The following is a 13667-nucleotide window of genomic DNA, read 5'->3' on the forward strand; positions in this document are numbered from 1 at the left end:
CCACTCTAACAAAACAAAGTCAGGGATGGATTTTTAAAATGACTTTAAAACCTATTAGTTATACAGAGGGCACATAGGCTGTCTTTGGGCTTAATTTCAGATTCTAGAATATTAGAATCATGTGGACTTAACATTTAGACAGGATGGCAAATGATATCGTGTGAAACACTTAGACCACAGAGTCTGACTGAGGAAACTCCCCCAACTCCTCCCCTTTCCTCCCAACCCCCCACCACTCAGTACTGTGGGACCGCCCACAAGTTACATTAACTCCCTAAGTTCATTTCCTCATCTTTCATCTGGGGATAATAATGGCACCTTCCTCCTAGGGTGGTTATGGCCATAAAGTAAGAAAATTCATGCAACAATGCCTGGTGCAAATGAAGAGGTTATTGTTAGCTAAGGTTGATATTATTCATTTAAAGACCTTTAAAGCACGGTTTCTAAACTTTGGCACTCTTGACATTTTGCACCAGATAACAATTTGTTGCGGCAGTGTTGGGGCAAGGGGTGTCTTGTACATTGCAGGGTGTTTACCAGCACCCTTGGACTCTACCCACTAGATGCCAGTAGCACTCACACTCCAGCTGTGACAAGAAAATAATGTCTCCAGATATTGCCAAATGTCCCGAAGGGGGCAAAAAAACAAAAACAACAAACAAACAAACAAAAACACCCAGGTTGAAAACCACTGACTGCTGTTTTAAAGGAACCAGTTTAGGACAAGAAGATGAAGTACTACTTTCTACAGTGACAGCCATTTTCTAGTTAAAGCAACCAGTGCTAGATACTAAAAACATAAAAAGGTTCAAGAAGGATTTAGAAATAACACACACACACAAACTCAATGTATAAAGTTTCTAAAAAACATTTGGAATCTGGGTACTTCTGACGCTGCGGTAATATAGACTCCCTCTTATTGATTTTAAAAGACTGTCTGGGGCTGCTGCCAGATAGGATGAGACATTATGTGGATGATCAGACCCACCTAGTAGGAGACCTGAGATGCTCCCTGTTCCTGAAACCCAATTATAAACTGCACCTGCAGCAAAAACCCCTTTCGTGGAGCCCTTGGAGGGTACTGAGTTCCACAAAGTGTTCCTGAATCTCCCTGAACATCAGAATCATCAAGGGGAGCTTTTCAAATGTGGAAAGTTTCAGGCCTCATCTCTACGTTTTAATTTTGCATCTTAGGGTGGGGAGCCCAGACATCTGTACGTTTAATAAGCACTGCCAAGTAATTGGGAACATCTGGTCAGATAGACAGTGTCTTAAAATACGACAGAGAAGATCAGCCTCTCTTCGAGTCTGCCCCATTTCAACTTCAACCTTAGGAAGAGACCTACAGACCATACAGTATTCTTTATGGGAATAATTATAGACTGTACCTAGATATACTACATTAGTGCTTTCAATCAACGTTAGCAACAAGGCTTTTACCCAAATGGAAAGTTCAATGTGAAAGTCAAGATTTTATAATAAAATAATTAATTAGGTATTGCTTTAGAATTACTACTTACAGTAATAAGTCTTGCTTTAGAATTACTACTTACAGTAATAAGTCTTCAGTTATCTCCAGTGACAGCTTTTGCTAAAAATTCCATCACCTGTGCTCAGACAGAACAGGGGTTACTATGCTTAGTCATGGGGAGCAACGTCAAATGGTCCTTGTACATACGTTGAAAATGAAAACTGGTGAAAAGACAATCCTCATTCCATTTTCCCATCAACACCACCAGAATAGATGCTTACTAATGTCTGGTGGAAACATTTGCTTCAGCTGTAAGAGAGGGCTGCTGATTCAGTTAGAGGAATTTGAGCCTCACTATCATGTGGGTTTCCATCTCGCATTATGCGGTTTGCAACCTAGAGGTAGGGTGACCAGCTGTCCTGGATTGCCTGGAATTGAGGACTTCCCAGCATGCGGAATTTTTAGTGCTAAAACTGGGGCAGTTGGTTACCCTTTGTACAGTCCCAAAGCTGCCTTGCAGCTGGTACCTTCTGTATCCCTTTTCTCTAAAGCCCTCTACATCCCTCAGATCTGTCCCTGTCCCCAGCCCGCCCATCTCGAGCTCTAGCTTGAGCACCTTTCTCCTGAAGTGAATGGACTGAGCCAACTGGTCACAGACCCTAAGGTATAAGTCCATGTGGTCTGTGAGCTTCTTTCCATAGATGAAACTGAGTCAAAGAAAACCTAAGAGAACCTGACCTTCTTTCTCTCTTAATTCAAGACACTGTCCACTTAAATAGTGGCTCCCAATGCTCAAGAATGTTTACGAAATATAAAGACTCCAGGACTTCCAACCCTAGACGGTCTAGAGATGAGGACCGAAAATCCCCAGGTATAAAAGCTTGCTGATAATTGTGATGTGCGGGCAGGTTCAGGAACACTCTCTAGAACACAGTGTCCCTTCGGGGTGCCATAAAATCTGCTCTTGCTGCAAGTGCAGTTTGTAATTGGATTTCTAGAACAAGGGAGCATCTCAGGTATTTTACTAGGTGAGACTAATCTTTGTATCCTGTAAACTCAAGTTAAAACACAATATTCGATCTCAAGACATAGAGAATACGGTACTTTGCTCAGACCAGCATTTCAGATGCCCCCTGCAAAAGTTAAACAACTTCAGGGACTTCCCTGGTGGTCCAGTGGTTAGGGACTTGGCGCTTCCACTGCCAAGGGCCTGGATTCAATCCCTGGCTGGGGACCTAAGATCCCGTAAGCCATGTGGCACGGCCCAAAAAAATAAAAATTAAAATAAATTAAAAAATTAAAAATCTAACCTTGACTTTTAAAGAAAAGTTAAACAACTTTACTTAAGTCATGCCTTAAATCAAGTCGAAAGTAAGGTTGAAACCTACTTAAATCACAAGTTTTATTTCTGAATGTTTGCTTTGAATGGTTAATTAGTAGCATATTATATCCAGATATTCCTGTAAAAATCCCTTGTTGGATTTTGTCCTTCTTATACCAAATATTCACATCAACAATTGCTAATCCAATATTTATAGACATCTAAGGCCCAGGGCTAGATTCTAGACTTTAAGAGAAAAAAAAATTTTTTAAGTTACTGTAGTCTTTTACAGAGTTACGACATCTGTGCTAATCTATGCAACCACACTATCATCAGGGCTTTATGCACACACACACAAAACTAGAGTTTCCAGGTGTTCCAAGATCACTCAAGAAATCCATTCACAGGCCCCGAGTTAAGAACAGCTGATCGAATATGAGCATAAATGTCTCCCTTCTGAGTGACACGTGGACTAGAAAATGCAGGGCCTTCCTAGAAGAGTGTGTCTTGGAAGCCAGTGAGACCACACTATCCCATAAATTGAACTGTGAAAGCCTCTTTCAAATGCTGATCACTTTGGCAATATTCCTGCCAAATGAAGAAACTCCTTAGGTCCCTGAAAACATCTAGAGTAGGTGGTTTATAGATTGTGTCAAAGGTACATTTTTTAAATAAAATTACAGTGAAACATGGGTGAAATAAAGCATTCCAAGGTCCAAAATCGGGGCTGGGACTTCTTCACTTTCCCTGCATCAATTCCCATGCAGTCAGTTTAGCTAAACGAGACTCCTTATTCATAAGCTCTGCAAAGGCCAAAAACATCAGGATAGGTTTTATCTTTGAAAACTTGCAGGAGCTGAAGAAATGTTCTTGCCTAGTGCACGTGTGCACTTGTGCGTGTGCGTGCGTGCACACACACACACACACACACACCCCAGAGTGGAAACCTCTCTTTTTCATAAACTCTCTTGGAAGGACTCTGGCGTATCTCAGATTCACCTACATTTTGGAAAATCCAGCATCCAGCCTACAGGCCTCCTCTGTAAAGAGACTTTTGCCCATTTCTGCCATTTGACACCTAACATGGAATATATTGATGGTTCCTCTGTGTGGGTGATTCCCTACATAAACTTAGTACATATTTCTATTTTATAAAGGATGTGTTAATAAGTTTATTCAAAATCCCGTCCATCCAGAATGAGAAAACGTAAAACTATTATTGACCTTTGGAAAAAATAAGACACATACACATAAAAGTCATGCTAAAATATGTATATATACACATATATGTATATGTGTGTGTGTATATATCTATATATGTATCTCCATATCCAACAGGCAGCAAATATTTTATTAAACAGCCTTTGCCACATACCTGTGAAGCTATACAAAGCAGCAGATAATTCAAAAGTTAATTTGTATTTGGCTTGGGACTTCTCTATGTGTTTTGTATGCTGTTTACAGGGTGTGGAATATGGGGTTGGTAGAAGAAGAAGGGCATTGTCTAATAATCTGACTCCAATCCCTAACTGGCTTGACACTGGCTCCTACCTGATTGTACTTGCATCTCATCCCAACACAATGGCCGACAGAGCAGAGGAGCTCACCAGGCAACAAGGACAGCCAGCTGGCTACCTGCATCCATAGGGAAGTAATTTGCCACTTGCCAGGAGGGCCACACCAGGCCTCAGCGTCCTTACTATGAATAGTATTATCTCACAGGTTTAAGGATTTAAATTAATAGCTATGAAGTGCTTAGAGCAGTGCCTGGGTCACAGAAAGTCTTCCATAATAATAGTAGCTACTGTTACTAGCTCTTATTAGCCACTGTTCTTCATACATATTCAAACACTGGAGATGGCTGTTCTGCCTACTTAGATCATGTGGGTCTCTTTTAAACAGTAATATCTTCAATGCACTATTGCTAATGGTATGGATACAGATTACCTTTGTAAATCTCTTCCTTCAGCTCCTGGAGATAAAGGACATCTCATGAAGCAAGCTCACCTACGCCTATTTCTACCATCCACTCAGAAACCAGTGTGCAAACCTCTGACCCACCGATGTTAGAAAAGATAAGCTGTGCTCTCATTCCTGCCCATATAAATTTAGTACTTCTTTCCCATCAAAGTCTTCCTGGGAGCATTGATTTGCATTCTGCTTGCTAGCCAACCTACTATCTCCGAGATTAAAACTAGAGAAACTAACAGCCAAAGGAGACCCAAGTTTGAGACTTTTCAAGACAGAAATTAATGCTAAAAAAATGAGACAGAAAAAGACAATACAGCATTGGAAGGAGCTGTGTCACTCACCTCCACCTTCCCTGGGGTGATGGATCATCTTACAAGCAGTTAACAGAAGAAACGAAGTAGCAATGTTGAAACTCCCCTAATCCCTCAAAAATATCATGAGCTGAGTCTCAAGACAGCACAGATGATCTAAATCCAGTGACATATAAACATGCCACTTGTGTGTCACAGGAGACCAAATAGGAAAAACGAAGACCAGGTATTACGGGTGCTTTTCACCTGACACCATCTCTGGAAGTCTGACCCTTGGCCCCCAGCTAGAGAGGGAGATGTAGATTCCAGCACATCTTCATTCCTCCTGCCCCCGCCCCCACTCAGCTCCCCGGTGCACCAGGCACTATTTCCCACGGGGCCAGGTTTAGGAGAAGCAGCAAGACGTAGAACTACCCTGACAGTACAGAGGGGGAGCCCGCCCCCTCGAGCCCAGGCTCTTACCTGTGGCATCTGCCCCCTCAGCAGGTGCACTCTGGCTGGATGCTGGGGCTGGATCCTTGACTCCGTGCACCTGAGCGGCTTCTTCCTGGTATGTCAAAAAGGCAGAGCACAGATCAGTTTCCAGGGCTTGGAGCTTCAGCAAGGGATTCTGCCAGCAAAAGCAGAACATCGGGCTGGCTCAGTTAGATCCTGAAGCAACGCTGGGTCTGCAGCTACTTTCTCTGGCGCCTGGCAGGAAGGGGGTCTCGGCCTCAGCTGCTTCAGGCAGGGCTGGCTGTGCCGGCATCAGAGGCGTGCTCTTCCACAGGCAGTCTCTGTTTCTGCTTCATATCAATCCTAACGTATATTGATTATCTGTGACACACGGGACTGATGATTTCGTCAGCAAGAGACACTGCACCCGGAGAACCAGTCTGAGAAGGTATCTGCTTCCCCAGTGGTTGAGCCTTTACGCTTTGCAAGTGTTTCATTCATTGTGCTGACATCAGGAGCGAATGACATTAGGCCCCTCCCAGGCTACCATTCATAAAAGCCCGCAGCGCACACACAGTGACTGCTGCAGAGGCCGCCTGGCAGCTGGGAGGTGCTTCGGGGCTCCCTTATCTGCATCTGCCTGTGGGGTGTGTGCGTGCCTGTAGGTGTGTAGGGGTGTGTGTGTGTGTCTGTACGTGTATCTTCTGAAGTTACTCTTTTCACATGGAATGGATACAGCTGCCTTTTACCAAGAACAGAGTGGAGGGATGGAGGGAGATGACCTTGGTCCCTTAGTCTGACCCAGCCACTGAGGGAGAAGCAGTTTACCGTTCATCACTGCCAGCACAAACTCCCCACTCCCCCTCCTCCTTTCTCATTTTAAATTCCTCCAGCGGTTCTTAATAAGAGCAAAGTCAGACAGACTGACGCACGTATGCGTATGCTGCTGTGATGCAGACACCCCGGCAAATTCATTCCCCCAACCAGGTCAAAGTGAGTCATGCCGAGTCCCTGGCTGGGCCCCAGTCCCCTGCAACAGGGCAGCTCTGCAGGCCCCAGAGCTCCTGGTGGGGGACGGGGGGCTACCCGGAGTGGAGTCGTGTGTCCTTTTCCCTGCTCTGACCCTGCAACACACACATGCGCACACACGCACCCGAGCACCTGCTGACAGCCCGCCTTCATATAACCTATTCCCCACACACCCTCATAACCACCACTACATCCCACCCCAGACACACACCCCCAGACCATGGCCCACACATACCCTCACGCCCTATCACACACACACTCCGCCCCAGATGCACCCTCATTCCCATCTCCCACTCACACCCTACCCCACCCCTTGTGCCCTGACACCCTCACACCTTACCTCACATACACATCCACGCCCCGCACCTCCTCCCATCCCAACCCCTCCCCGCACACATACCCTCATCATGCTGTTGATGTGAGTACATATGAACCCACAGCGGTGTTTTAAAAGCTGCTCACTAAGAAGAGAAAAACAAATACCGTATGCTAACACATATATATGGAATCTAAAAAAAAAGAAAAAGAAAAAAAATGGTCAGAAGAACCTAGGAACAAGATGGAAATAAAGATGCAGACCAACTAGACAATGGACTTGAAGATATGGGGAGGGGGAAGGGTAAACTGGGACAAAGTGAGAGAGTGGCATGGACATATATATACTACCAAACGTAAAATAGAGAGCTAGTGGGAAGCAGCCGCATAGCACAGGGAGATCAGCTCAGTGCTTTCTGACCACCTAGAGGGGTGGGATAGGGAGGGTGGGAGGGAGGGAGGGAGACACAAGAGGGAGGAGAGATGGGGATATATGTATAGCTGATTCACTTTGTTATAAAGCAGAAACTAACACACCATTGTAAAGCAATTATACTTCAATAAAGATGTTAAAAAAAATAAGTAAAAAAATTTTAAAAAACAGCTGCTCACTGAGGAATGTCTTAAATCTGTTGTCTCTTGGCCAGTTTGAAAGCGGCAGGTCCCTCGCAGGCTCAGGACCCCTCCTCTGCTCAGCTCAGAGTTGGAGCAAGACCTAGTACAAACCTCCCTGTGCTCAGGGGCTGCTGCCTGGGAGCCCACAGCTTGGATGAAGCATCTGCCTGACACCAGGCCATTTTTTTATAGCTTCTTCTTCCTCTCTGGGATGTCTTCCCAGAAGCGAAGTGTGGAAGCAAGAGCCCAAGGCTACTGACAGGTGGTACAGAAGGAGCAAGGGCACCAAGTTTCTGGAAAGATTTAGTACCCAAGCATCTGGGAAGCAAAAAGAATGATTCCAGGCAAGCTTCCAACTGAAGGACTTTGGATATTGGAGTGACCTCTCAAAAAGAGCAAAACTACTCTGAAAATTAAGAAATAATGCCGTGAGAATGTAAGACGGTACAGCTGCAACAGCAAACAGTATGGTGGTTCCACAAACAGGTGTTTCTAAAAATAGGTAGTTCCTCAAATATGGTAATTCTGAAAACAGAACTACTGTATGATCCAGCAAACCCACTGAAAGAATTGAAAGCAGTGACTCTAACAGATATTTGTATACCCATGTTCACGGCAACATTATTCACAATAACCAAGAAATGTATTATGGACTGAACTGTCTCCCCCAAATTCATATATGAAGCCCTAACCCACAATGTAACTATATTTGGAGACAGGGCTTTTAAGATGCAATTAAGGTAAAATAAGGTCATAAGGGTGAGGCCCTAATCCAATATGACCAGTGCCCTTATAGAGAGAGAGACACCAGGGATGCACATACACAGAAGAAATGCCATGTGAGGACACAGTGAAAAGGCAGCCATCTGCAAGCCAAGGAGGAGGCTTCAGGAGAAACCAATTTTGCCAGCACCTTAATCTTGGACTTCTTACCTCCAGAACTGCGAGATAATAAATGCTGTTTCGGCCACCGAGCCTCTGGTATTTTTTTGTTAATGGCAGTCCTAACAGGGTATTAGCAGATTAATACAAGTTGGAAGCAACCCAAGTGTCCATCTGCAGATGAACTGATAAATAAAATGTGATATATACATACAGTGGAATGTTATTTAGCCTTAAAGAGGAAGAAAATTTTAACACACGCTACGACATGAATGGACCTTGAGGATATTATGCTAAGTGAAATAAGCCAGTCACAAAAGGACAAGTATCTAGAGCAGTAAAATTCATAGAGATGGCAAGTAGTATGGTGGTTGCCAGGGGCTGGTGGGGAAGGAAAGGGAGTTAGTGTTTAAAGGGTACAGAGTTTGAGGTTGGGAAGATAAATAAAGTTCTGGAGCCGGATGGTGGTGATGGTTGCACAACCGTGTGAATGTGCTTAATGCCACTGAACTGTATACTTTAAAATGGTTAAAACGTTAAATTTTATGTTATATCTATTTTACCACAATTTTAAAAAACAAAAAGTAAAAAAGAAAGAAAACCAGTCCTTCTCTACATTTAGAGGGAGGACGTGGAACCAGCCACCTCCTGTAAACTCTACGTGCTCTTGTAGATTCTACAAAGCAGAGGAGGACACGGCCTTCACACCGAACCAGAGGCCATCTCTGCTACATACTATGCAGCTAACTTGGGGCAAGAATCTTGGCTATTCTAAGCCTTAGTTTCCTCATGCATAAAAAGAGGCAATAATGACAGTGACAGTGGCGCCTGCTCGAAGAGTTAAACAAGGGAAGGCACAGAGAGCACTCTGCACAGCATCAGCACGTGGGAAACACTCAAGCACTGGACTCCGTGGTTATTACGTTCATCTCCAAACCCCAGGGGCTGCTGGGCAGAGGGCTGGTGGTGTGGGAGGCCAGACCCCATAGCATCTCTTGACCTTGACTCATCACTCTACCCCCAGGGCCTCACTCTGCATCTGCCCAGGAAGGACCTGAGACTACGTGACTTGAAAGTTCCCTTCCAACTTTCCAGGAAAGAAAAGCAAACATGTCCGTGTACTGAGGCTGGTGCACAGAACCTGACAGAGTGGATGCTTGGAAGGTGTCTGTGGAACTGAAGCAAGTGTTCACACACAACACAAATCAACAGCAAAGAGTCTCACCGCAGAGGAGCTCGTCAGGTCACGTTCAGAGGACTCTCTCCTCCCCCAGAGAGTGGGGTGTAATGCTGAGACCCAGTTACCACTGGGAGTAGTCACAGGTGGTTCTCGCCCGTCTTCCCGCCCTCCTCCTCCCTCACTTGTACTCATACTGAAACCGAACCGATGCTCCGAGCGTCGAAGGAGATCCATTTGCACGACTGGTTTGTTCCTCTCTCAGACACCAGGTCGGAGGAAGCTTAAAGGAATGGGGGAGAGCAGAGTGGCAAATGGAACAGGAGAGAGGAGATGAAGGTCTCGAGGGACAAGAAGACATCCAAGGAGAAGGGAAAACATAAACTGCTGGAATTGAGGAGGCAGAATGGAAAAAACTCTGCTCACCGACTGTCATCAGCTATGTCCCTCCCCAACCCTCACTGACCCCTTACCTGAGGACCACCTGCTGTTCCTCAGCACAGGGACAGAGAGTGGAGGCTTGGATGCCCCGTGTGGGATGAAGCCTGGTGACCAGAGAACGCACGACAGGGGAAGCTGGAGGCTTTACCTATGAGCAATCTATGCCACTGTCACATACATGTCCTTCCAGTGGGCAACAGGAGGAATCCAGCCTGTCCCATCAGGGCTGAGCCCCACAGAGCCTCCCCTGAGAAGGCTGGAGCACTGCTTGCCAACACACACGTGAGGGTCATGCCCCCAGCAGCTGTACCAGCACACGTGCAGCTCCCAGGCTCTGGCAGCTCTCAACGCACAAAGAGATACACTGGGCTCTGGAGCATGAGACTGATGTCAGCCCCTTCCTCGTGGGGCTCCAGTCTAGTGGGGAGATGGCTACTACACTGTCATAGGGTGATGGAGGAAAGACACCACAAGCCTGCGGACAGAGTGAATAAGCAGCTGTTTCACTCTCCAACCTTGCCTGACTTGGTGACCTTTTATGCAGGAATGAGCTTTACCCCTACAGAAAAATGAAGGGCAGCCAACCCCTGTGGTCCCAGTGCTACCTCCGGCCCTTCTCTTGCTCGGGGGCCGCGGGGTGGGGGGGCTCCTGGTCCCTGGCAGGCTGCCCCCAGCCCCTCCCTTGAGGCCAGCCTGCCAGCTGGCTTTTCCAGGTTTACATCCAAAGTCTCCCTGAATGGGTCTCTACGATCTGCAGGAAAACTGAACAAAGGCTGATGGATCCTCTAAAGAACAATGCCTACCTCTGCTTCCCCAGTTCTCCCATCTGGTCATCAAAGAAACCAGAGATACGTCCATGAAACCTAGGTGTGGTTTTCTACAAGCTAATTTTTCTCTTTTACATAATGGAAAATATGCGACTTGTTTTAGAAAATACTCTACTCATTTTCTCTCCTCTACAATTACCGGGTCCCACTTTAGTTGGTTGGAATAGAACACCCACACAGGCTGGATGGTGGAATACTATTTTAGGATGCCTTTGTCTGCAATTCACCAGTTGCAGAGGAGAGACAGCTTACTTTTAATTTCTGTGAAGCGGTTTCGTGACCCTCTCCCATCCCTCTATCTATCCAAGAACTGTGCATTGATTCTCTGTGGCAAAATCAAACTGGAAATCTGCTCAAAACAGAGGATACAACAGGGTCCCAAACAATCCCATTTCTATTTACCACTCTCTTCCCTGAGCTTTCCTGTGTCCTGTGTAGGCTCCACCCCCAACACACACACACACACCCACACACACACACACACACACACACACGCACACGCACGCACCCCACCCCTCCTTTCCATCTACTCCCTGCCCCTATCTCCCCAGGCCTTGAATTCAGCTGTAGTTGCTTCACAGTCAAATTTCCATCAAATCTTAAGCCAGTTCTGATTACCTCATCCAAAGAGGGCCCCCCAATTTCTCTTTCAGCATCTTGATTTTTTCCTTCCCAACACTCACTATAATATAGAATTTTATTTATTTCTCTACTTGTTTATTGGCTCCTTCCAGCTCCAGAAGGGCTGGAAGCATGCTGCCATTGTTCACGGCTGTGCCTAGCACAATGAGTAGAATAGGGGCCAACCATAAAAATCCTGCATTGAATATTACTGTTGTTTGCCTGGACCCTTTAGGCAGTACTTGGGAGGCCCTTCTGAGTATCCAATTTCAAGCCTCCTTGCTGCCCTGGTTCAGAAATTTTAAAATGCTTACGAATCACTGAGGAGTTTGTTAAAGACGTACGCTCCCAGGCAGGGACAGACACGGATTCTGTGGCCTGGGGCAGGGTCACTTAGATGCAGGAGGTCCAAGGTCCACACTTTGAGAAACACTGCCCTATTCCCTAGGGACTTGACCCACCCTAAATGCTGCCTTGGTTGCCTGTTTAGCGCTACCTGTCCCAGGAACAATAGCTTTTCCCTGACCTCCAGCCTTCTGACAGCCTCACTGGCCTCCAGCCCTGGTACCCCCTGAAATGGGACCTCCACATCAGGAAGTATAAAGTATGGGGTGCTCAGAAGCAAGGCAGTGTTACCTCCTGAACTACTGCTGCCGTCCTCTGGGTGTTCTTGCCAAAAGAAGTGGGACTTCCTCCAATGGTGATGGCTACAAAAAAACGCCAAATTCACCCCATCCCTAGGCACACTGGGTATTTGGGTAATCCCTGTGGGGCCTGCGTTGCTTATGTCCCAGTATGCTTTGCAGCCAAGTCTAACTGAAGACCAGTACACCCCGGCTCAGCCCATCCCAGCTTCCTCAGGATGGTCAGCCCTCACTGTCCTGCACTACCCAATGGAGAGATTCAATATAAGAGAACAAGCTATTCACTTCAAGTAGTCCTCTGTTGACAAGAGGATCCAGGTCTTATTCTGATAATAGCGGCACTTCTTTCTTAAACAAGGGCAATCTTGCCACCACACATGATAACCCAAACCAAATTTCCTTCCAGCCAGATGATTAGATTTCAACCTAGGAAGAGGGAGTCGTGTACTTAGTTTTACCTGTTTGTGATATCCTCAATATGTTTACTTTATTAAATAAACAGTAAAAACAAGACGTTTGGGAGAGAATAATATAGTTCTATAAACTCACGTTCTAAAACAGGACTCTGAGCTTTTCTACATGATAAGATGTGGATTTTCGAAAAATAGAATATGTCTCATTTTCAACTCATGGAATGGACTTCAATAGTTTCCCAAGGTCATAGTGATTGGTTCAAGAATGGGCTACAAGTCACAAGCCAGATACATGAGACTCAAGTATGGAACTTTATGGATCTAGAAAGGACTCCATTTCTACTGTGTGATAGGCAGAATCTTAAAGATGGCCCCCAAGATTCCTGTACCCTGGTTACTCAATCAAACACGAATTTAGATGCTGCTAAGAAGAGATTTTGCAGATATAATTAAAGTCCTAACTCAGGTGACCAAGGATACAGAGGTTGCTTGGATGGGCCTGATCCAATCAGGTGAGCCTTTTAAAAGCAGAGTGTTTCTTCCAGCTGGCAGAATACAACATCACAGAGATTTGGAGCACAGAAGGATTTGGTGCTGCTGGCTCAAAGGTGAAGGGGCCCATGTGAGAGGGAACGCAGGCAGTGTCTAGAAGCTGAGAGCTATCCCCCAGATGCTGACCAACAAGGAAATGGGGTCTGCAGTCCTACAACCTCAAGGAAGTAAATTCAGGCAATGACCTGAATGAGCTTGGACATGGACTCTTCTCTGGAACCTCCAGATAAAAGTCTATCACAGCCAATGCCTTGTTTTCATTTTTGTGAGACCTTTAGCGGAGAATCCAATGGAGTCTACTCAAATTTATGACCTACATAACTGCGAGCTAATAAATGGATGTTTGAAGCTGTTAAGCTTTTGGGAATTCGTTTCACAGTAATAGAAAACTAATATACACTGGAATTACTAGCTGTAAGAACAGTGTGTCCCTAGAGAGGGTTGGTCAACCCAAAGATAAGGTCAATACAGGAAAGCAGAATCAAAATGGAAAGAGACGTCATCTACATGACGAGCCTTTAATCCCTGGAACTAGCCATTTGTGAAGCCTATCCTGATCCTAAAGTTTCAGGCGTTTGAATCAATAAAATCCTGTTATTTATGAAAGCCAGCTTGAATTGACTTTCAGTCACAAGGAAAAAA

The 13667-nt window shown here is 45.5% G+C and overlaps 1 protein-coding gene across 4 annotated transcripts in view; it reads right to left on the minus strand.

The window, feature by feature from the left end:
* Nucleotides 1-13667, minus strand: part of FAM13C (family with sequence similarity 13 member C) — a 138855-nt gene that overhangs the window by 40754 nt on the left and 84434 nt on the right. For all 4 annotated transcript variants that reach the window (XR_016388051.1, XM_022560615.2, XM_022560622.2 and 1 more), the window contains one exon: nt 5537-5621. Coding sequence is in view for 3 of the 4 variants with exons in the window: in XM_022560615.2 (XP_022416323.1) it covers nt 5537-5621 (85 nt within the window). In the remaining variant the exon portion in view is untranslated. The remainder of the gene's footprint in view (nt 1-5536; nt 5622-13667) is intronic.

Source organism: Delphinapterus leucas, chromosome 16 (genome assembly GCF_059928025.1).
Source record: "Delphinapterus leucas isolate spDelLeu-1000000601 "Yukka" chromosome 16, BTC_Dleu_Yukka2, whole genome shotgun sequence".
NCBI lineage: Eukaryota > Metazoa > Chordata > Mammalia > Artiodactyla > Monodontidae > Delphinapterus > Delphinapterus leucas.